This window comes from Aricia agestis, chromosome Z (genome assembly GCF_905147365.1).
Source record: "Aricia agestis chromosome Z, ilAriAges1.1, whole genome shotgun sequence".
In the NCBI taxonomy this organism is placed as follows: Eukaryota; Metazoa; Arthropoda; class Insecta; order Lepidoptera; family Lycaenidae; genus Aricia; species Aricia agestis.
In genome coordinates, this window is record NC_056428.1 from 16091362 (window position 1) to 16114658 (window position 23297).

At 37.7% G+C, this 23297-nt stretch overlaps 2 protein-coding genes across 2 annotated transcripts; one reads left to right on the forward strand and one right to left on the reverse strand.

The window, feature by feature from the left end:
• Positions 1–2360: 2360 nt before the first annotated feature.
• On the forward strand, positions 2361–14116 carry LOC121739337 (islet cell autoantigen 1). Its single transcript, XM_042131734.1, has 4 exons — positions 2361–3018; positions 8872–9105; positions 9436–9672; positions 13719–14116. The coding sequence occupies exons 1-4, from the start codon at positions 2449–2451 to the stop codon at positions 13911–13913; spliced, it is 1236 nt and encodes a 411-aa protein (XP_041987668.1). The 5' UTR covers positions 2361–2448; the 3' UTR covers positions 13914–14116.
• On the reverse strand, positions 6512–8818 carry LOC121739338. Its single transcript, XM_042131735.1, has 2 exons — positions 8257–8818; positions 6512–7793 (listed from the first exon to the last, which is right to left on the reverse strand). The coding sequence occupies exons 1-2, from the start codon at positions 8566–8568 to the stop codon at positions 7134–7136; spliced, it is 972 nt and encodes a 323-aa protein (XP_041987669.1). The 5' UTR covers positions 8569–8818; the 3' UTR covers positions 6512–7133.
• Positions 14117–23297: the final 9181 nt, after the last annotated feature.

Genomic DNA, 23297 nt, shown 5'->3' on the forward strand with positions numbered 1-23297 from the left:
AACATTCGAAAGCGACTAAAATATATAGGTTGTTTGACAACTTTTTGCCATCTTGTTGATAGGGACACGATCCAATTGCTCTAAAAATTTTGGGGCTTCTGATGAAAAAACTGCATCAAATGGTTTTGGCAGTCCTCTTGTGATGTCAACCTGACACTGCCTAAGGAATCCTGCAGCGATTGAAACAGGTGGAAATCTGAAGGTGCAAGGTCAGGACTATACGGTGGATGCATTAACACCTCCCAGCCAGACTCCCGTTACCACACGCCTTTATTTATGTGGCCTTCTTTTTTAATTCTCTTTAGGATACAAACATTGACATCTGAAAATATGTTCTTATATAAAGTTAGCATTCAATAACAAGGTTGCTTTCAGGCATTTTTTTTGTAACGTTAGGGTCTTACCGGTCTAAGAAGAAATCTCTGGGAACTGATTTTGTCTTTAAACACTCTTCTCATGATTTATTTATGCTTGATATTTTAACTGAATCCTTTGCATCATTCATGTTACCTGTAAAACAATAAATTCAATTACATGATAAATAATAATGATTTTAAATAATTGTAAGTACCTAATTGAAAGTATCAAAATCTTTTACCTGTACTTACCAATCATAAAGTTAATATACCTAGCGGAATAGAGCAACAATCTTGAGCTGTCAGACGTAACCAAAATTGGTTTTCATCTGTGTGAAAAACATGTGTACGTATACACTTACACAAGCATGATTGAATATAAATTCTATGAGATTAGATTGTCAACGTGCGGCACGCGCCGACTGGACGTCAAAAAATATTGCTGCTGTCATGTATCATACGTCTCTTTTTACCACGCAGAGTTACTGATAGTGACATCTCTCTTGCTCAGGCCTTTGTTTCTCTATTCTGCTAGGTATATTAACTTTATGTTACCAATGCACTGGGATATTTCATGTAAACAATCTTGTTTTTATTTAAAAATTGCATCCTTTTCACTTCTTTTTTGTTCGTATTTACTAATCATAGCTAAAAGCAGTTTTCGATGACGTTAATGACAGTGTTACCATAATCAGTTTTGGAATAAAAAGCCAATCTCATCTTTCGCTAGCCAGACTCTAATCCATACTAATATTATAAATGCGAAAGTATCTCTGTCTGTCTGTCTGTCTGTCTCGCTTTCACGCTAAAACTACTGAACCGATTGCAATGAAATTTTGTACACAGTTATTCTAGAGTCTGAGAAAGGACATAGGCTACATTTTGATGTGGGAAAATATCTTATTTCCATGAAAATATCGATGAAAATGAATTCGCATTGCGCGTGGCCAGCGCTCATCCCGGAGGTCCTGGGTTCGAGTCCCGCAGGCGGAACAAAAAGTTTTCAATGTTCCTGGGTCTTGGATGTGTATTAAAATAAAATTTCAAAAATCTTAAACATATTTTATGTATAATATTATAAAAAATCCAGAAATATATCGATGCAATGAACATTTTAGTTCTAATACGATTCAACAGATGGCGTTTTATTTTTTACTTCATTGTAACATAGAATTAATCATACTTATTAGTTAGTATGTTTTTGTTTATAGTTTTTATACGTTAGAATATTATGTTTAATAATATAATCACTTGGTATAATAATAATCAATCTATCTTATCTTATAGAACTCCTACTGCATTTATAATACCTATATGTGACAAGTTGACAACAGAAGGCGCTCTAAAATAAAGGAGTTCGAGTGTACCGGTGTTGGCCTATATTCCATCCAGAAAATATATCAATGCAATCAACATTTTAATTCTAATATATGAAAACAGATGGCGTTTTATTTTTTACTTAAATATATTTTATGTATAATATTATAAAAAATCCAGAAATATATCGATGCAATGAACATTTTAGTGTATGGTTTAAGGTTACGTAACTGTGCAGTGACGTAACCTAAAACCTATCAATGATAAATAGTTTATGGGTAAAGTTGTGTAATTGGGGGGCTAAATAAGCTTTAAAATTTGGTATAAAATATAAAGTTAAATATAATAAAATGAAATACTTATTGTGTGCACACTGCACAGCTGTATTGATTTAAGGGGTACCAAGGTTTTTTTATAAAAGCTTTTGACACAAATTTTGTTGACACCGCGCGCTATAAACTAAAGTCCACGCGGACGAAGTCGCGGGCAACAGCTAGTATATAATATGTCAACAATTAAATAATTATACACTTTCCTTGCACTTATTCAATACCTATGTCAACAGTCGAAACTCGAAAACCCATTGAGGTACATCTATGGTCAAACCTGTTACCTGTGCCGCTGTCAAATGCAATAATATACTAGTAATCTGTGGTCAAATGTCAATTGTCAAACTGAAATGGAAAGATGGCAAAATAATTTAATTCGCTAATTACACAAATAAACTTAGAACTTGTAGAGTTTTATCTGGTTTTCTTATTAATTGCGTATAAAGATGATGCAACATCAATACTGGGTAACCAAGAAGACTGTGCTAAAAAAGTTAGGAACCAAAGAAGACGACTGTATCGTAGCCTCCGACGCTGAGCTCGATGCTAAGTTGGAATTATTTCGATCAATATCCGATAGCTGCTTACATTTACAGCGAATATTAGATCAGTACCAGGAGCGGGTGTGTATATTGGCGCAGGAGGAGAATTCTTTGGGTAAATTCTTGAAAGATTCCGGCCAGGGCAGCGATGCAGCGGGGAAACACATGGTGTCGGCTGGCAAAGCGATATCCTTCTCTGGGCAGCAGCGCTTATCTGTTAGACCGCCCCTGCTGCGGTTGTACCACGAGGTAGACACGTTCAGAGTTCGCGCCGTCAAGGATATGCGGGTAACTGTTTCTGCGATGGAGAGAGCGCGAATCGAGTATCGCGCGGCTCTCAGTTGGATGAAGTCGACCAGTGCCCAGCTAGACCCAGACACCGGGCGCGGCCTGGACAACTTTCGTAAGGCTCAACGCCAAGTGCGAGAAAGCAAGAAAATATTTGATAAACTTACACTTGATGTGTTACAAAAGGTAAAGTGGATTATGGAGCTTGGTTAAAATAATTTTATCTGTTTAAAAAAGAATAAGAATTGTTTATGAAACTAGCTAAAAGCCGACCTTTGTGAGGGCTCGCATCGTCACACCTGACTGCATACAAAACACCTTGACTGACTGATGATAACACATCTACATATAAATAAAAATTACTATGTTAAAGCATAAATCTATAGGTGTGATAGTTTTTCCATAAAGTGTACCACAATGTACAGGTTGTGGGATATACCTGATATGGAATATATCTGAAACATCAAACATCTGTGCCCGTATTGTACTGTTTTTGTCATACAGTCTATATTATTGTTTTGGGTAAATATTCCGTATCGCGCCACCAGCGATTTTGAGGCCGTTTTTTTTTACAGTTGCGTTATAATCTGTAAACATCAGAACTAGTATTGTTATGATGGTGCATGACTATATTTCGAAAATTTAAGATATCTTATAATACGTACCTATATAAATATATTTCATGTTATTTGTTTTAAATGGTAATAATGTAAATATTCTAAACCACAAAGCGGGGGGGGGGGGGGGGGGGGGCGCAGCCCCCCGCCAAAACAAAGACAAACACAATCCAGAAAGTCCAAAAGTAGGTTAGGTTTGGTTGGAACGTAGACCACAACACCCAGAAATAGGAGCCCTGCGTAGCGGGGCTCCGTCGACTTTCTTTTGGCAGAAATAGTCATGCGATATCATAATAATACTAGTTCTGATGTTTACAGATTATAACGCGACTTAAAAAAAAAAAAACGGCCTCAAAATCGCTGGTGGCGCGATACGGAATATTTACCTTGTTTTGTTTAGTTTGTATTTTTTTTTTCTGTTTTAATTTGCAATCAGTCTCTTGACTATAAGCAAATGCGTTGTGTGATGGTTTGTCATTTTAGGTCTCTCCACAGTAGGAGACACCTTTCAGTTTTACCAGCGGTCTTTTAGGCTTCGTATAACAGAGCGCTTCAGGCGTTTGTTATAGGTAATATTCAGTAGTTGGTTGGCTAAGTCATTTGGGTGATGTTCAAGTCGGTAGTTATAGGCGGTAGAGGCGTGTTTTATTTCCTCTTTTATTGTTCTCATATTTAGTTGTTCGTGTATCTCAGCATTGGTGATAAACCATGGGGCATTAGCTATACTTTTCAAGATAGTGTTCTGTAGTCTTTGTAGGATGGCAATGCTGGAATTGCATGCACTCCCCCATAGCTCTATGCCGTAGGTTCATAAAGGTTTAAGAATGGCCTTATATATCACTAGTTTGTTTTCGATTTTTAGTTTAGAGCTTCGTCCCAGCAGCCAGTGTATTGACTTATATCGGTAGTTCAATTCATCTCGTTTTGCTTTGATGTGGTTTTTCCAGGTAAGCCTTCTGTCTAGATGTAGTCCAAGGTATCGGACAGAGTCACTTTGTGGTAGGGTGTTATTTGCCATTTTCACAGGGCCGCAGTTGCCTTTCCTCAGTGTGTAAGTTATGTGAACGGATTTTGATGCACTAGCTTTGATGCGCCATTTTTCTAGGCATTCGCTCACCTTGTCGAGGCTTGTCTGAAGGATTTTAGATGCTACTTCTGGGTTTTTGTTACTGGCTAGTATAGCAGTGTCGTCAGCGAAAGTTGCAATAATTACTTTGAGCATTGCAGGTAAGTCAGCTGTATATAGTATGTACAGATAAGGGCCCAGCATGGATCCCTGTTGTTTTTTTTTTTTTTAAGAAGGCAAGTCGCTGTAGCCCTGACGTCACTGCTACCCATGAGGATCTATTGTGACTATCCCTGTGGTATTCCTGCCATGATTTCCATGAAGTCTGATGTTTCACCTTCCTCTTGTACTTCCGGGTACTTCTTGGGTCCGGAAAGGTATGATTTCAAAAGTAGGTATACACTGTGAGGTTTTACTTTTTGATTTTATATAAGAGACCTTTGTGCCATACTTTATCAAACGCCTGTTGGATATCCAGAAACACAGCTGAACAATACTCCTTGGCTTCAAGTCATTTTCTTATCTTTTCGCAGACCCGATGCACTTGTTCAATGGTTGAATGTTGGGATCTAAAACCAAACTGGTGGTCGGGTATTATACCTTCGGATTTTAATATAGGTTCCAGTCTACGAAGAAGAATCTTCTCGAACACCTTGGATAATATTGGCGTAAGGCTTATTGGCCTGTAAGATGTGATATCCTCGGGTGGTTTTCCTGGTTTCTGGATCATGGTTATAATAGACACCTTCCACAGATCAGGGAAATGTTGGACCCGCATTATACAATTTTTAAGGACGGTGATAAACACGAGGGCTTTTTTGGGTAGCTGAGATAGAATTTCTTTGGTTTGGTTGAGGTCAAATCCTGGAGATTTCCGATTCTTTAAAGTCTTAATGACGTTCTTGATTTCTTGTACTGTTGCTGGTTTTAATGGTGGAGATAATTGTCTATAGATCCTGGTTCAGCTCTTTGTCGACTTCAGTTTTGAAATCTTTAGATACACATTCATGGGGTCTAAATATGTTAGACAAGTATGCAGCATAAGCATTTGCTTTATCTTTCCCTGTTTTGGCCCAGCCGTTGTTAGTTCTTATTGCTGATTTATATTTCTTTGGTCTATTGTAGGACTTCGTGAATTTCCAGAGTGAATAATCTGAAGTTGATGTAGCTGAAAGGCTTCCTAATTTGCTTTGGAGAGTAGCGTCATGAGCTTCATCCAGTATTGCCTTTACCTCCTTGATTGCTTTGTTAAGAGCTCTCTTGTCGTTTTCACTTCTAGACTGGTGCCAAGCCCTTCTTAACCTCCTTTTTTCTAGTATTTTTTCTTTGATATTTAATGGAAGATCTTTAGCAACTCGCTGTTTATTGATGGTCGGTGTATTTATCCAGCACGCTTTCTGTATTAGACGTGTAAATCGCGTTGTCGTATTTTCTATTCCTTCAGGTGTTTTAAGAGAAACGTTGAGCTCTATATTTTCATCAATATAGTTTCTAAACCCAGTCTAATCGGTTCGTCTATTTGTTAATGATGGAGGTCTTTCATGGGTTAATATAGTTGTACTAATACATAGAAGGACAGGAGTATGGTCGGAACTACTGTCATGACAGGATTCAGCCTTTATGTAGTTTTTTGATTGTCCCTTTATCACGAAGAAATCCAGTAGGTCCGGTCTCTTATTTGGATCCGTCGGCCAGTATGTTGGCTCACTCGTTGTGACTGGTAGTAGGCTATATTGATCTAGGCATTGTTTAAGTTGTCGGCCTCTTGTCGTGGTCAGTCTTGATCCCCAAGATATGTGTTTGGCGTTCCAGTCTCCACCTGCGATAAATTTCCCACCCAGCATAGAGAAGAATTTGTTTTATACTCTGGCATCTGGTAGCATTTAATTGATTCTTTTATAATGTCCTGTTCCATCTGGATGGTTAGTGTAGTATGTGTTGTAGCCTTTGATTTTAACATTGCTATTGTTTGTGCAATGTGTTTCAGGTACAAGGACAGCGTCTAATTTGTGATTAATTATATCAGTGCCTCTAGTTCATGTTTGTTTGGTGCTAAGCCATTAATATTCCATGTCGCCAGTCTGAACGCAGTCATTTTTTCATTTTGGTGACAAGAGTTGTTATGAGTCCTATAAGGGTGCTCATCTGTTGTAAGATTATTTCGAACTTCTCCGATTGCTGTAGTATTAGTTTTTCTAGTTTTAAAATTGTGGTGTCCTTAGCTGTGGGATCTTCTTGTTTGTATTTTACTTTATCTGAGTAAGTTACATTTGTTTGTTTTGGCTGGATTGGCGGCTCTTGGACAGTATCTGTTTGTACGGGTATCTTCTGTTGGGTGGAAATCTTCTTTGTCACTTTTCTTGCCAATATTTCACGGTACACTTCGCAACCCTTGTAATTAGCAGGGTGGGCTCCTTGACATAGAGCACATAGTGCTGGGGTGTTTCGATCTTTTTTTAGACATTCAGATGTTTTATGGCCTTGTGCACACTTTACACAACGGTAAGGACGCATACAATAATTCTTTGAGTGGCCGTATTGTTGGCATCTCTGACATTGTGGAACTGTTGTTCTCTTTTTGGGATCTTTAATAGTGACAGACTTGGGATAAATGTAACTTATATTTTTGATTCCTTGTTATTGGGACCCGGAACAATATTAACAAAGAAGGTTGATGTAGGTTTTTTGTCTGACCCATATTTTGCGTTAATTATCTCGCCATAGACTTTGTTACCAGTATTTTCAATTTCCTGTATTATTTCCGTGTGTGGGGTTGTATAGTGTAAGTTTTTGATTACCAATCGATATAGACGTTGATCTTTGATGTTAAAGGTATGACCAATTAGTCCATTGCTTCTAACAGTTGTTATTATGTGTTTATATGTTTCGACGTCTTTACAGCTGATTCGGAGTTGGTTTCTATTTACTATTTTAAAGCTAAAACAGTTTTTGTCAGCGACAGATTCAAGTAGCTGAGTCAGTTTGTTAACGTCATCAATTCCATACAAGATTATTGGTGGTGGTTTGCTGACGCGCTTTTCTTGTGCTATATTATGCGATTCAGTTTCATCAATTGGTAAGTTACTAAAACTATTTCTAGTGGCTATACCCTCTGGAGATGGAGTTTGTGACAGCTTTTTCCGTTTGTTGCTTCTTGCAACAGGTATTCTTTGCCAATCAGGGGGGTTAGAAGGTGTTCTAGTCTCTGTATCCTTATCAGGGGACATGTCAGGTGTTAGGCAATGCAGAGTATTATCCTGCCTGTTAGGTGACTCAATGGGGATTGTCAATTTTTTTTTAATTTTGCTCATTACAAAAACATTTCGAGGAATAAGGTCAGTGATCGTTTTTCTGTATATAAAAGAAAAAAATACCCATTAGTTACCTATACTTTTGAACAAATATGTTTAACCTTAGTTTGACCTTCAATGGCGTTAAATAAGCAATAAATTCGACCAACATTACATTTCGAACTTTTGGTAAGCTTCTCGTATCAGCTTTCACATAATGAAAACTTGCATTTGACGAACCAGCCATTATAAATAAGATTGAAAGGAAATTTAAAACACTACAGAGGTCAAAATGACGTCAGAACGAAACTTTAAAAATTTATTAAGAAAAAACTAGCCAATGAATTTCAAAATTATTTAATTTATATTCTTAAAATACCCTATTTTAACGAAAAAAAATATAAAAAGTACATTTTACAAGTACATGTGATTTTTTTTGGACAATGCCCATTCTTGGGTTTGGCCTTGTTTTTAAGAACATACTTTTGTGGAAAGTTTGTTGGACGTAAGTGGTTCTCGCGTATTTTTTGATTTTAATACTATTTTCTTCTTCATTTGGTCTTCTATCTTCTGGTTTTCTTTTGTCTTCTTCATTGGCTCTTCTTTCTTCAGTAACTCTTCTTGTTTCTTCGAACTCCAGTGGTTGCATAACATTGCTCCCCCCCAGAATACGATGGGAGCAGCCTGAGTTTAACTCAGGGAGGGATTCTCCAGAATTACTGGTACCCTCATGGGGTAATGTTTCTTTACGTTCTGCAGCCATGGCTATAATTAATTTTTTATTTGGGGTTATTTTCCCCTAGGGTCTTATATGTGGCTAAGGTTTCCCGGGCTCTAGCATCACTCTTTCGGAGGGTATTTAATTCCTCCTGGCGTGTGAACACCAATGGGACAGGTAACTTAACCGCCGCCTGTAGCTCGGCGTTGTTGTTGTTACTCGTTTGGCACCACCCAGGGGGCACGTGTAGGGTGGGTCTAGGAATAGATGGTAAATCCTACGGACGCGAGTAATATCACCCCCCAAATAGTTTGTATTTAGCTAAGAAAACATATTTTCTATTTCCAGATTGACCTATTGGCTGCTGCTAGATGCAACATGTTCTCTCATGTACTGTCAACCTACCAAAGTTCTTTTTTAAATTTTTCTACAAAAATTGTTGAGACATTTCAAGCCACTATTGAAACTATGAATGATGCTCCACAATATGAATTCTGTATATTAAAGAGCTTGGGCGAAGCTGGGGAAGGAACCCAAGAAGAAAAATCTACTGAAGACAAAGACCAAATGCTGTTTTTCCAGGTAAACTTCAATGCACTATAGTTCATTCTATTTATTAGCCTTTACTTTTATTCTATGGTCTTCTAACCATAGAATAAAAGTAAAGGCCAACAACACACCTACAACTCTTCTAATGTTGCAAGTATCCATGGGTGACGGTAGTTGCTTTCCATCATGTGATCCGTTTGCTTGTTTACCTCCTTATTTTGTAAAAAAGGAAGCATTGATAAATTTTACTATGCTTTATTTATTTTACTTTGCAGTTATAAACAATTTTTAAAAATGAAGTTTGTCCTAAGACTTAACAATATATACTTTCTTAGACTATAAAATATAAATTAATATTTACAGGATGAATACAAAGATGAAAGTCCAAAGAAAACACAAGCAGAGAAAGTTGATGTAACCAAAAAGGAACCGTCCACCGAAATTGCTGAGGCATCTACTTCTAATGACCTTATAAACACAGAAAGTGGTCCATTTCCGAATAACCCTACCAATGTGAATGCGGACTTAGCTGGACTGAATCTTGGTGGTGATGATGCACCAGCTCATTTTGGATCATTTTTACCATCACATTTGTTGCAGGTAACAAATAACAAATAGTTATATCATACCACATAATTAATAAAACTGGAGATCGCCCAATGGTCGAAATTCGACCTTAGTCTCAACAACATTAGGACTACTGCCTATATTTTGTAAAAAAATATAGACTATAATTTTTTTAAACTCTTGTTTCTGGGACTCAGCTGATCTCAGACTGGCCGTGTAAGCATTGTCTAATAGTATCTAAGATTCAATAAAAAAAAAACCCATTTTCAATTTGTCAACTTGTTGTCAACAGACTTCAACCATAAATAAAAGAGTATAATTCGTATGTATAGGGCTTGTCACTCAAAAATTTGTCATTTCTCATGTGTGTGTGTTGTAGTGTGTGTAATGTTTCATTTGTTAAAATTTTTTATGATAAAAACATAATTTCAAAATAATATTAGCTTAATGCACTCCTTCACCATATAAACTATAACTGTGCAAAATTTCATTCACCTATGTTTCCCCATTTTTCGTAAAAAGGGTTACAAAGTTTTTCGTTCGCGTATTAATATTATGATATTTTAGGTACTTAATAGATTTTAATTAATGTGATATTTTCATGTTGTTGTTACTATGGAAATATGATAATAAGTAGTTAAAATTTGTAGCATTAAGGGCCCCCGAGACGATCAAACGGTTTGATTCAAACCTTACATTTTTGATGAAACCGTTTGATGTCGGTTTGAATGGTTTGTCAAAGTCTAGACTCTAGAGTCTAGATTCTAGAACGAGGATCGCGATTTTTTTATCTTATGTTTATAACGTTAATGTCCTGCGTCAGAAGAGATAACATTAAATTAAGAAATTTAAAAAAACCCCCGCCAAACAACTTTAAAAAGTAATGAAATAATATATCGACGACCTCTGAGGCTCAGTTGGTGTGCTGTTGGTAGCGCAAGCAGATGGTTGCGGGTTCGAATCCCGCCGACGGAACAAAAAAGTTTTTCAAAAATTCCTGGGTCTTGGATGTGTATTAAATATGTGTATCATATAATAAAAATCTTAAATATATGTATAGCATAAAAGTATTAAATATATTTCCGTTGTCTGGTACCTGTAACACAAGTCCTTCAGGTACTTAGCACGGGGCCAGACTGACGTGGTGTGAATCGTCCATAGATATTATTATTATTATATTTTACTGATTTTAAGTTTAAATAATTCCTAAGTGTAAAGTGATATTTTAGTCCATAATTGTTATCACGGTGTGTCAGGGAAACAAAAAAAAAACTAGACTAAAATCGGTCCACCCGTTTGGATGCTACGATGCCACAGACAGACAGACAGACAGACAGACAGACAGACAGACCGACAGACAGACACCTCAAACTTATAACACCCCTCTTTTTTGTCAGGGGTTAAAAAAAAAGAAAATGACTTTTGTCCAAATTAATGGTATGGCCTAGATCGACTAAGATAATATCGTTTTACCCACGAACATCTACAGAAAGTGCTAGAAACTACAGCTTCTTTTTTAACCCCCGACAAAAAAGAGGGGTGTTATAAGTTTGACGTGTCTGTGTAGCTGTCTGTCTGTCGGTCTGTCTGTCTGTCTGTCTGTCTGTCTGTCTGTCTGTCTGTGGCATCGTAGCATCCAAATGGGTGGACCGATTTTGATTTAGTTTTTTTTGTTTGAAAGCTGACTTAATCGAGAGTGTTCTTAGCTATAGTTCATCATCATCAGCCCGCTCCGTGCTGGAAAATCGCTGTTCATCTGGTTCGTGAAGGGCCGATTAGCAACTTGCAGTCGTTTGGTGGGCTTTATATTTTGCATTCTAGTTCGTGTCACTTATGAATATTTACACATTAATGGAAAGTTGACCTGGTGCTGCAGCATCACCTGGTAATCAATAGGATACCCAACTCCTCACCAACTTAGAGCAATGGTTTCGTGTTTGGGCTCATTTTAATGGTGACAGCTAGTAAGACGTAGATAAACAGTAAATTTTTGCATGCTGCTGCTGCAGCCTCACCTGGTTTCTATAGGAGCCGAGCTCCATATGAACCCAAAGTGGAGGTTTCATGTTTGAACTCATATTGACGGCCTCATCCAAAAGGACATTCCTAGATGGTATTCATTGGGATATAATAGGGAACTTATCGAGGGAACACCGACAACATAAATCCCCTACTCAATACTAGATGGCATGAGGTGCGCAAGTACATACTCGAACCTTCTAGAAAAGTCCAACATTTATTACGTGTTTACCGGTTTATCTTGTTTACTTGTTTACGTGTTTAGTTGTTTATGTTTATTGTGGTACATGCTCGAGCCTCCTAGAAAATTCCACTTGTTTACTTGTTTACGTGAATCAGGAACTTTCTGGAATTCGTCTCGCCATATAAAAAGCCGCATGTAGACGGCCCGGCAATTCAGTTCGATCAGAGCGATCTTCGAGGCGACAACAAGTGATCAATAGTGAGTGAACCAGTGAAACCTGCGACTTGGCTACGACCTATGACAGTGATAGTGCTTAGTGATTGGACCTAGTGATTAATGTTTGGACTTAGTGCTAAGTGTTGTGACCTAGTGTTTAGTGCAGTGTTAATAAAGTCTTCAAGAGAGTCACCAGGTCTTTCTCTCCAAATCCTCGAACCCTTGCACGTAACAATAGGTATTATTCTGCACTATAACCAACACAAGTTTAAAAAGCATGAAATAAAATTAAATTAAGAAATAAAAAGAACCCGCCAAACAACTTTAAAAAGTAATGAAATAATATATTTTACTGACTTTAAGTTTAAATAGTTAATTCCTAAGTGTAAAGTGATATTTTAGTCCATAATTGTTGTCAAGGTGTGTCGGGGGACCGCTAATGTAGATGTTTGATTTCACATAACATTATAGTGTAAGGGTCAGTTCACAGCGAACCGAATCGAGACAATCCACTGATTGTCTCGATTCGGTCACTATCGCCATGTCACTACATGGCGATACAAAATGAGTGAAAGACACTATTGGCGGTCCCCTCACACACCGTGACAACAATTATGGACTAAAATATCACTTTACACTCAGGAATTAACTATTTAAACTTAAAGTCAGTAAAATATATTATTTCATTACTTTTTAAAGTTGTTTGGCGGGGGTCTTTTTAATTTTTTTAATTTAATTTTCTTCTTCATAATCCAGCACTAAACTAAGCGGGTTTGATCAAACGCGTCGGAACACGATCAAAGGTCGCGTCAAACACAACGAAAATATGAAATTTCATCAAATAAGCTTCAAACACGTAAATGTTTGACAAACCGTTCAAACTAGCTATGTAAACGATCAAATCGGTTTGAGTCAAACCAAAATTTACGTGTTTGAGTCAAGCCGTTAAGAGCCCCCGAGACGATCAAACGGTTTGATTCAAACCATACGTGTTTGATGCCACCGTTTGATGTCGGTTTGAATGGTTTGTCAAACGACACTGCGCAGTTTCATTCAATACCCGCTGTCGAGTACACGTCTTGTGATTCAGAAGATGCTCTAGAGTCTAGATTCTAGAACGAGGATTTTTCTTATGTTTATAACGTTAATGTCCTGCGTCAGAAGAGAAAAAAAAAAAGAAAACGACTTTGGTCCAAATTAATGGTATGGCGGTATGGCCTATCGACTAAGATAATATCGTTTTACCCACGAACATCTACAGAAAGTGCTAGAAACTACAGATTCTTTTTTTTCTTCTTCATAATCCAGCACTAAACTAAGCGGGTTTGATCAAACGCGTCGGAACACGATCAAACGGCGCGTCAAACACAACGAAAATATGAAATTTCATCAAACAAGCTTCAAACACGTAAATGTTTGACAAACCGTTCAAACTAGCTATGTAAACGATCAAATCGGTTTGAGACAAACCAAAATTTACGTGTTTGAGTCAAACCGTTTGATCGTCTTCGGGGCCCTTTTGATCGTCTTCGGGAGCCCTTAGACATTATCTATCTTGACAATTCACTTTAGTCTTTAATTCCTATAGTATATTTGTCACACAAGCCTTTATTTTATGACATTTGTTACATTCAACTAAGTGTTTAATCTACATTTTCAGCAAACTAGTCTCAATATATTTGGGAGACCAATGCCACCAACAAATCCAAGTGGAAATCAATCTACCAAAACTCAGAAACCAGTACCAAAGAAAGAAGATAAAGCTGCCTGGTTCAAACTGTTTTCTGAACTGGACCCACTAGCAAACCCAGACAATATACCTGGGTCTAATGCAAACCAAAGTCATGCAGCTTAAAAAGTAGCAAAAGCTTTTTTTACTTCAGTCAGTAAAAAATAACAACTGTTATTTAGCTTGTTTTTGAGTTCAATTCCTGGACATTCCAGTCTAAACTATGCAGTATAGTTAGTCATTGTAATATTATGAATAATATGAATTTAACACAGCAGTAAACACCATAATGGAAGTATTATATTTTACTGACTGACATAAGAGTAAATATTAAAAACAAGGCAAGTAAATATCTGTACCTCAGAGGTATACAACATTAACTGACAAAACAAAAATTTTACAGGACAGGCAAAAGTACGCGGAGCGAAACTTTAAAGATATTGCAACAAACTGAACATTATTTTTCGTTATTATTTGTTGAAATTATGTTGTATCACACAATATTATATTAAAGTTACTTCTTGTCTGATTTTGTGGACTTGAGGTTATTTACCTTGCATCATAAATTAACTAAGATGTTTAAAAAAAGCATTAAGATGCTTCATACTTCTGTTTACCTCTGAATAAACCGTGTGGATGTTATTGGAATTCAGCATTTAGAAACATTATGCCTCTAGTCAGTTTGTGGCGTAATGGAATTTTTATAGATTTTCTGAGGGGTTTACTAGCAATATGAAACAAAAGTTACTTCACAAAGCTAAAATCAAAATACAACTTATTTTAAACTAGATGACGCCCGCAACTTTATTGCGCCAAAACTCGTTTATTGCGCGGAAACCGTACATATTTCCGGGACAAAAAGAATCCTATGTCCTTTCCCGGGACTCAATGTATCTCTATGCAAAATTTCAGTAAAATTGGTTCAGAAGTTTGGGCGTGAAAAGGTAACAGACAGATAGACAGACGGATAGACAGACAGACAAATAGACAGACAGACAGACACACTTTTGGATTTATCAAGGCGAATGAAGTAAGACCTAGTATATCCCACAACCTCTACATTTTGTGGTACACTTTACGGAAAAACTATCAGGTCTATTGATTTGACTTTTACATAGTAATTTTTATTTATAAGGAGATGAGTGTTATCATCAGTCAGTCAAGGTTTTTTTATATGGTCGCTGTTAAGCATTAGTGTTAGGACGCTAATGCTTAACAGCGACCATATCCACAATTTTTTTTGTTGTTAAATTTTGAATGCAGTCTTGTTCTAAATCATCTAAAGAACATAACTGCATTCATAACTCAATACGTAATTTTTGTGTGGGTTAGTACACGAATGCTTAACAGCGTCCATATAATATGTACAGGTGTGTGTCATCATCAGTCAGTTAAGGTGTGATGACGTGAGCCCTCACAAAGCTCGGATTTTAGCTAGTAATATTAGTATGGATATGGTCTATGGATATGAAAGTATGGATAATTAACACAGCTACTGCATGCATGCAGTTCAGCAAGCATGCTTCAGGTAAGTCCAGGGACATCTGCAATTTGAAGATTCCTATAGTAGTTAATGGAACATGCCTGGTAGCTACTGCAACAATTTTTTAAGTCGTTATATTTGAATCTTGTAATAGGCTTTTGTGTTTCTCGAATAGGTTTTGGCGTGGGTACAGAAAATCCTATCCGTTTAGTATCGTATGAAACTAACTTCTTCGAATGTTTCCCGGTCAATAGCAGTTTTGTACAACATCGAGCCAATTTAATTTTTTTCTCAATTGCATCCATACAACAACAGAATATGGTAATAGATTTTCTTCTATGCACAAAAAGAGCTGATGACCCGTTGCAGAAACATGCCCTAAACATGGTAAATATTCCGTTTTAAATCCTTATGTTAGCTTAAAACCTACTTTGATCACACTTTATTTATGACACTTACAAATGGACCTTAATACATAGTATTAAAGATGAATAATGAAATTATTATTTAAGTATTTAATATAGAAATTTAATATGATATGTAAACAAGAATTCTTGAAGTAATATTTTGTTAGGTATTTACTATGAGTTAATATACCACAAGAATCATGTGAAATAAATTACTAACAATTTTTGTCATTGTAAACAGTATCTTAACACCAAGAAATAAAGATCAATGGCATAAGACGTTTAAGAGCTATTGTTTACTTCTCGTTGTGTCGAATGAAAGTCCAATGAACAACATTAAGTTCGCGAAAAGCGTAGAGGTAAATAATTTTATGGTTATTTGAGGTCCTTTACCAGTTAGACTTTAGTGGATTTAACGTCATATACGATTGGATATTTCTTTTCCTAGATGTAACAGGATTTAATGTCGTATACCATTAAGTAGAACTGGTTCTCACGATTTTATTGGTGCAAAAAACATATTTAAAAAAAAAGTGGAGTTACTATTGTATACCTCTGAGGTACAGATATACCCTATATGCTTTTATATTATCAATATATTTATGCATTTAATTTAAACATTCCACTATGTTATACTTAAAACCTAGTATTATTTTTGCATTCGTTTTGATGTTTAGAAGATTTATTTTGCTCTCTGCATACTTATTTAGTGATGCTTAAGTTTGTAGTAAATGATTACCTACTGACAAGTCAGTTTCGCCTATTTTTTATTTATGTTTGACTATGTGAAAGGATAAGCTTTACCAGTACAAATATACAAGTACTTATTATATTATTGTATATTACTCTTGTATGAAACCATTAATATTGTGTAATGTACCACTGCATTAATATTAATATTATTTAATTATTATAGTGTGGTCATCAAACACGCTGAAATGTGATCATTGACTCTTTCATTTGCCCGCTAAAAATATCACGATCGTATTTTGTACCTGTAGAAATGATACAAATGTTTCTGCGAAACTGAATTAGAGACAAGTAGTTGTAGGTCAATGGTGGTATCTCTATGTATTAAGTGACCAGGCTTATTCAGTATATTGTACTTAATTCTTGTCTTATGTACTTCACATGTTAACACTTATTTAGTATAATTATGACCATTCCTGCGGTTTTTGAAAAACTAGTAGTAGTACCTACTACAACATAAACATGTTACAACACAAAAGTTGATTGGCCTTTCGAAGCGAGCGTCTCCAGCGTCAGGGACGCCGCGACAATGTAAATTGTATGGTTCGGAGTGGTTTGGACTTTACTCACTTGGGAGCAGTGCCGTAAATAGGGCGGTGCCACCGGTGCCCAGGCACAGGGCGTAGGCTCTGGGGGGGCGCAAGAATGGCCAGACCAGGCAGACTCTTATTCTTTCGAATTGCTCCCGATAAGTACTTCCCGCTGCGCCCCAGAGATGTTTTCCAATGTAGTAAAAAAAAAATCTACAGCCGAACATATTATAACCTTCTCCTTTTTGGAAGCCATAAGTAAAAAACAAGGGTGCAGTTGCTCGCACAGGGCGCAAAAAAGGCTATTTACGGCACTGCTTTGGAGTCGAGCACAGCGACATAAACGCGTCTGTGACGTCACTAAAGTCGCCCATTCACTATCCTGCATTGCAGTCTGTCGTGCCGTCTGCAAGGCGGCCAGCGCGGCCCGTCGTGAATGGGCCCTTTTACCTACGCCAAATCATACATTTTTTACAGTCGCGGCGTCACTGACGCTATAGACCAGTCTTTCCCCTAGTGGGCGCTGAAGGTCTCATGGGAGGCGGTGTGGGACCCAGAAAAAAAAATAGGGGGCGTTGTGTAGAGGCTTATTTCATCAAGATGCATTTTAAATTGAAACAATGCAATGGGGGCACTAAAATATTATTTTTTCTCTTAAAATGGGCGGTAAATAGATAAAATAAATTTGGGAACCTCTGCTATAGACGCTCGCTTCGAAAGGCTACCTTTACGTTAAATTATTATCAACAAACAACATTATTGAATACCTATCTTAACTTCAGAAACCATGGTAACCCACATCCTGTTTAAGTCAAGGATCTCTCACATTTACCACAAAGAGAGCAGAAATTACATGAAGAAAGAAATTAAGAATTAGGGAATAATTTGAGTTTCTTAATTTCTCTTTTTATGGTTCCGGCCCAAAAGGGTAAAAATGGTAATAGTAATCTATACTTTAATATAATATTATAAAGCGGAAGAGTTTGTTAGTTTGTTTGTTTGAACGCGCTAATCTCAGGAACTACTGGTCCGATTTGAAAAATTCTTTCAGTGTTAGATAGTCCGTTTATTGACGAAGGCTATATGCTATATTTTATCTCGCTAAGACTAATAGGAGCGAGGAAATAGAGGAAAATGTGGAAAAAACGGGGGGAAATTATTTGAAAGGGCATATTTGAACGCGCTACTCTCAGGAACTACTGGTCCGATTTGAAAAATTCTTAATTAACGTTACTTTATGGAGCTATCCTTAACAAACAGGTGTAGAAAGGGTATATTAATATGTTAGATATATATTTCTCACTAGCTATTGCCCACGACTTCGTCCGCGTCAAATATCAATAATTTTTCATAGATATTTTCACATTGGGTTTAATTCTTGTCCGACTAAAATATAGCCAGAATTGAGACTTCTTTCTCGTGCCTTTCATTAGAAAGTGGTTTTCAAAGGGCTAGATGCAATATTAGGCAATTGTAATTATTGTTCTTTTGTATTAATGTGTTTTGGGTAAAATGACTCTAGGGTGTTGTTCCCATAATATAATGTCGATTATTTCCACTATTTAGCGATGTTTGGCCATAGTTTGGTAGTATAATATAATATAATCTGTGCCATAGTGCACTATGAGTAAAGGTGGCGTCTAGCGTCATACTGTATGACGCTGGACGCCATCTACTTCCCGGCTCATTATAGAAGTACAGCTGCTGCAGGAATGTTTTATAGAATATTAACTATTTACTTATACAAAATATTAAAAAAAAACGGCCGTCTTTAAAATGGATTTGCATTTTTTTGCAAAAGAAAAATAAATAGGTAGTTAAAAAACTCGTTAAATGACGGCGCGTAGTTGTACAGTTCGACAAGGCTTTCAAATATGAATATGTCAATGATGTCAATGGGCGCTGCTGGTAAATTATTATTTTTATTATATTAATATAATTTTGGTTGGTCATTCTTCTAAAATGTACGAATAACTAAAATTAAAAATAAATGATGTAATGAATAATTATTATGCTTGTATCTATATAAGTAAGTGATAATTCTTTTTTTTATATAAAATAAGGGGGCAAACGAGCAAACGGGTTACCTGATGGAAAGCAACTACCGTCGCCCATGGACACTCGCAACATCAGAAGAGCTGCAGGTGCGTTGCCGGCCTTTTAAGAGGGAATATGCTCTCTTCTTGAAGGTTTGCAGGTCGTATAGGTCCGGAAATACTGCTGGTGACAGTTCGTTCCAGAGTTTTACAGTGCGCAACTGAAAGTTACGCGAGAAACGCACGGTGGAAGACTGCCACTCATCAAGGTGATGAAGATGGAATATTTTTCGCGTGGGACGATGGAGAAAACTTGCAGGTGGTATGATTTCGAACAATTCCTCAGAGAACTCCCCGTGATACAACCGATAGAGGATGCAGAGTGAAGCTACATCTCGGCGTAATTCCAAGGGGTCCAAGCTGTTTGAAACACTATGGCAGTCAACGATTCGAGCGGTCCTTCGTTGGATACGATCTAGTGGGAGCCGTTGGTATTTTGGCGCTACTGCCCAGAGATGAGAACAATATTCCATATGTGGCCGAACCTGCTTCTTTTTTTAAACGTTCTTGGGCCCACCACACATTCCCACCACTGTATCTCCTGTGTCACCGGGATCGACAGCGGTATCCAACCACGAAAACCCTTTGATATGATCTCAGGGAGCCCGAGGGACATGCTAAAACTGTCTTGAGACCCGCACCCGACCCTTGAGACTTCGCTCGATATGCTAACGCCAAGTCTTTCAATGCTAGGGGAGATGGTTAAAGTGCCCTCAAAACGAGGATGTAGGTACGACCATAGGTGACTTTTTAGCGGTGAACCCGCAGACTTGTATCTTGGCGGGGTTGAATTGGACTAAGTTACGTCTACCCTATTCAGAGACTTTCTCTAATGAATTCTCAATTTTAGACACATGTTCGTTTCGACGCTGAATGACATTTAGCCGAGAAATATTAGGGGAGCCGGTATATACAGCATCACCTGTACTATCATCCGCATAGCAATGAATGCCGTTGGTCTGTAACATGTCATTGATATGCAGCTTGAATAAGGTAGGCGATAGCACACAGCCATGAGGGACACCAGCATCAACAGACTGAGTTTCCGAGCATTCGCCGTCAACTACGACCTTTATGCTTCTGTCTGCTAAGAAACATTTTTGTGATTTGCATGGGCAAGTGCCCTGGCGTAGAGTTTCCTCATACAAAAACGAAAACAAAATGTTCTCTTTCAGCGCTACTACTTTTACAGTAAACTTAATACACGGGACTCATACACAGTACATACACTAAAGTATTATCACTTAGTTTTGTTATACCTTGTATAGGTACTAATATTATGAAGCTGAAGTGTTTGTGTGTTTGAAAGTGCTAATCTCAGGAAATGCTTGTTCGATTTGAAAAAATTTTTTTTTTTGGTTAGCCCATTTATCGAGGAAGGCTTTAAGCTAATAAATAATGCAGTTTTTTTTGTATTTTACTGAGTATTCATGTTATGATTGAATTTACTGTAAACAAGGGTCTCAGCCAATCACAGCAAGCCAGATAAGCCAGCCAATGCCATGCCTTGCCGAGGCCCCCACCACTCGCCAACGCCAGCCAACCATGCCTCGCTGGTGGGGAGCAAGCCTTAAATACCCTGTACTCGCTCATTTTGCTGATTTTTGTATCGAGTCAAATTGTTAAGCAGAAACTCTGCCCAATTATTTTTGTGAAGTGTGATTAAAGTGATAGTGTTCAAATAGTTACTCCACGTTTTATTTCACCTTGGTTTACAATCAGAAGAAGGGATGAAAAGAAATCGACCTCAAGAGGAAGATCGGCATTTGGTTCGGCCGCCAGGGTGGAGTGATTCATCGCCACTACGAGATGACATCCCTGACCCACATGAAGACTCGCCGCCTCCCGTCAGAAAAATGCTCAAAAATCTTCTCGAGCATGAGGTGCAGAGAGCCTTTCGTGACCTCAATGCAGAATTACCCACGTCTGCTAGAACGAGAGAACATCGAGCTGCTTCGTTAATTCCGGAGTTTGACCCCGACAACGAGGACTGCACAGTAGTGGCTTGGATTAGGAAAATTGAACAGCTAGGCGAGATACACGGATGGGATGATAAAACAAAAGCGTTTTACCTTCAAGACAAATTAAGAGGTCAAGCCAGGAAGTGGTATAATAGACTAGAAGATTACAATTACAGTTGGGAAGACTGGAAGCTGATGCTGGTAAGAGCTTTTCCTCGTTATCGTGATTACGGAAATTTGTTAGAAGAGATGATGCAACGACGAAAACTTGCATTGTGTTTTCGGTGTAAGTTATCGGATAGTGCAACCGTCTCATGCATTATTCGTGGGCTACCCGCATCTCTTCAAGCTAATGCACGGGCATATCAGTGTGAGAGACCGGATGAATTGTATGAGGACTTTCTATGTGCCTTAGACGACTATAAATTTCCACAATTTTCCGATTTACGAATTTTCAATCGAGACAACAAGAATTCGTCGGACAAGAAAAGTGTTACTATTAATCCAGATGTAGACCCCTGTCCGCGCTGCAAAAAGACCGGTCATATTCTTCGTAACTGCCCTCAGCCTGATCAGCGTACATGTTTTAAATGTGGTGCTCAAGGTCACATAGCCACTCGATGTACCAGTGCCTCTGCTGCGAAGCTAATAACACCTGGCGTATCTCAGTCAATCAGGGAAATCAAGATAATACAGAATTATAGCGATATTTACAAAAAGGTGGTCAAGGTCAATAATATTTTCATTAAGGCCTATCTAGACACCGGAAGCCAGGTAAATGTATTGACTACAAATATGGCACGACTACTAAATTTGGAAATTAGTCCAACGAGCACAGTTTTAACGGGATTTTCAGGTGGTTTTGTGACTAGTCGAGGAGAACTGAGCTGGAAGTTGATGCCATATCATTGAAATGCACGGCACACCTAGCAAATGTCGACATGCAAGGAATTAATTTGTTGATTGGCCAGCCTGTTATAAATGGGAATGGTATGTCGTTAGTCATCAGCAGCGGCACTGCAACGCTTAAACAAGAGGAGGACATAGATTTTACCAAACACATAAATGCAATTCAGGAGCGTGAACGGTTTCCAGTGATCTGTGCTGAAGATGAATGTTTACAGCCTGGTAGGTAATGGATACACGAACGACGTTGTCACCACGCCCCGTCACTTCGAGTTGCAAGGTGTTTCCTATTCACTGCCGGCTACATTGCTGCGTGGAGCCGACGGATACATGAAGGTGGTCAACACTGGTACCAGCAACATCACCTGGCGCCAGGGTGAGGTGCTGACGAGAGCCGACAGCCACGAGCCACAAAGCGAGCCACAGCCAAACATTCAGGTTAGTCAATCTGCCATATCTGCCTTACCTTTGCCATTAGCCAGTTATATATTAAGTACCAGTCTTGCAACCGATGCTACTATTGGTGGAGTAAATGTTTCCGATATTAAGTCAGGGCCAATAAATGAAAAAGATCGTGATAAGTTATTAACTTTATTACATCGTTACAATAATTGTTTCGCATCTGGCACTAGTGATTTAGGTTGTACAGATTTGCTAAAAATGAAAATAAGATTAACATCAGATCAGCCTTTTTATCGCCATCCGTATAGATTATCACAAAGCGAACAGGCAGTAGTTTCCGATTTACTTGACGCTGAAATTGAACGCTTGAATTATCAAAGAATCCGATTCCAATTATGCATCGCCAGTCATTTTAGTTAAAAAGAAAAATGGTGATTTTAGACTCTGCGTAGATTATCGTGCCCTTAATGCCACCATAAAGGATAGGTGTCCATTACCAAATATCGACGATCAAATTTCTAAACTTGCTGGAAAGAATTTTTTTACAAGTCTCGACTTAGCACAAGGTTATCATCAGCTTCAAATAAAGCCGAAGATACACATAAAACTGCTTTTATCACAAACGAAGGTCAGTACGAGTACGTGCGTGTCCCTTTTGGTTTGGCTGGCAGTAATGCCCCATCTGTTTTTATGCGACTTATAACAAAATTGTCAGTTCAATTAACGTTCATAATTCGAAAAACGGCGAATCCGTGTACGATATACTAGACGCATTCTTAGACGATTTACTTCTACCGTCTATTGACGTTGAGTCGGGTTTAAAAATTTTGGAGGTAGTTCTAAAAAAATTTCTTGATGACAATTTAAAGTTGAATATGGCGAAATGTTCATTTTTATAAAATAAAATTACGTATTTAGGGTACGAAATCTCCCCGGACGGTATTCAGCCGAGTGAATTGAAGTTGCCAGCGGTTT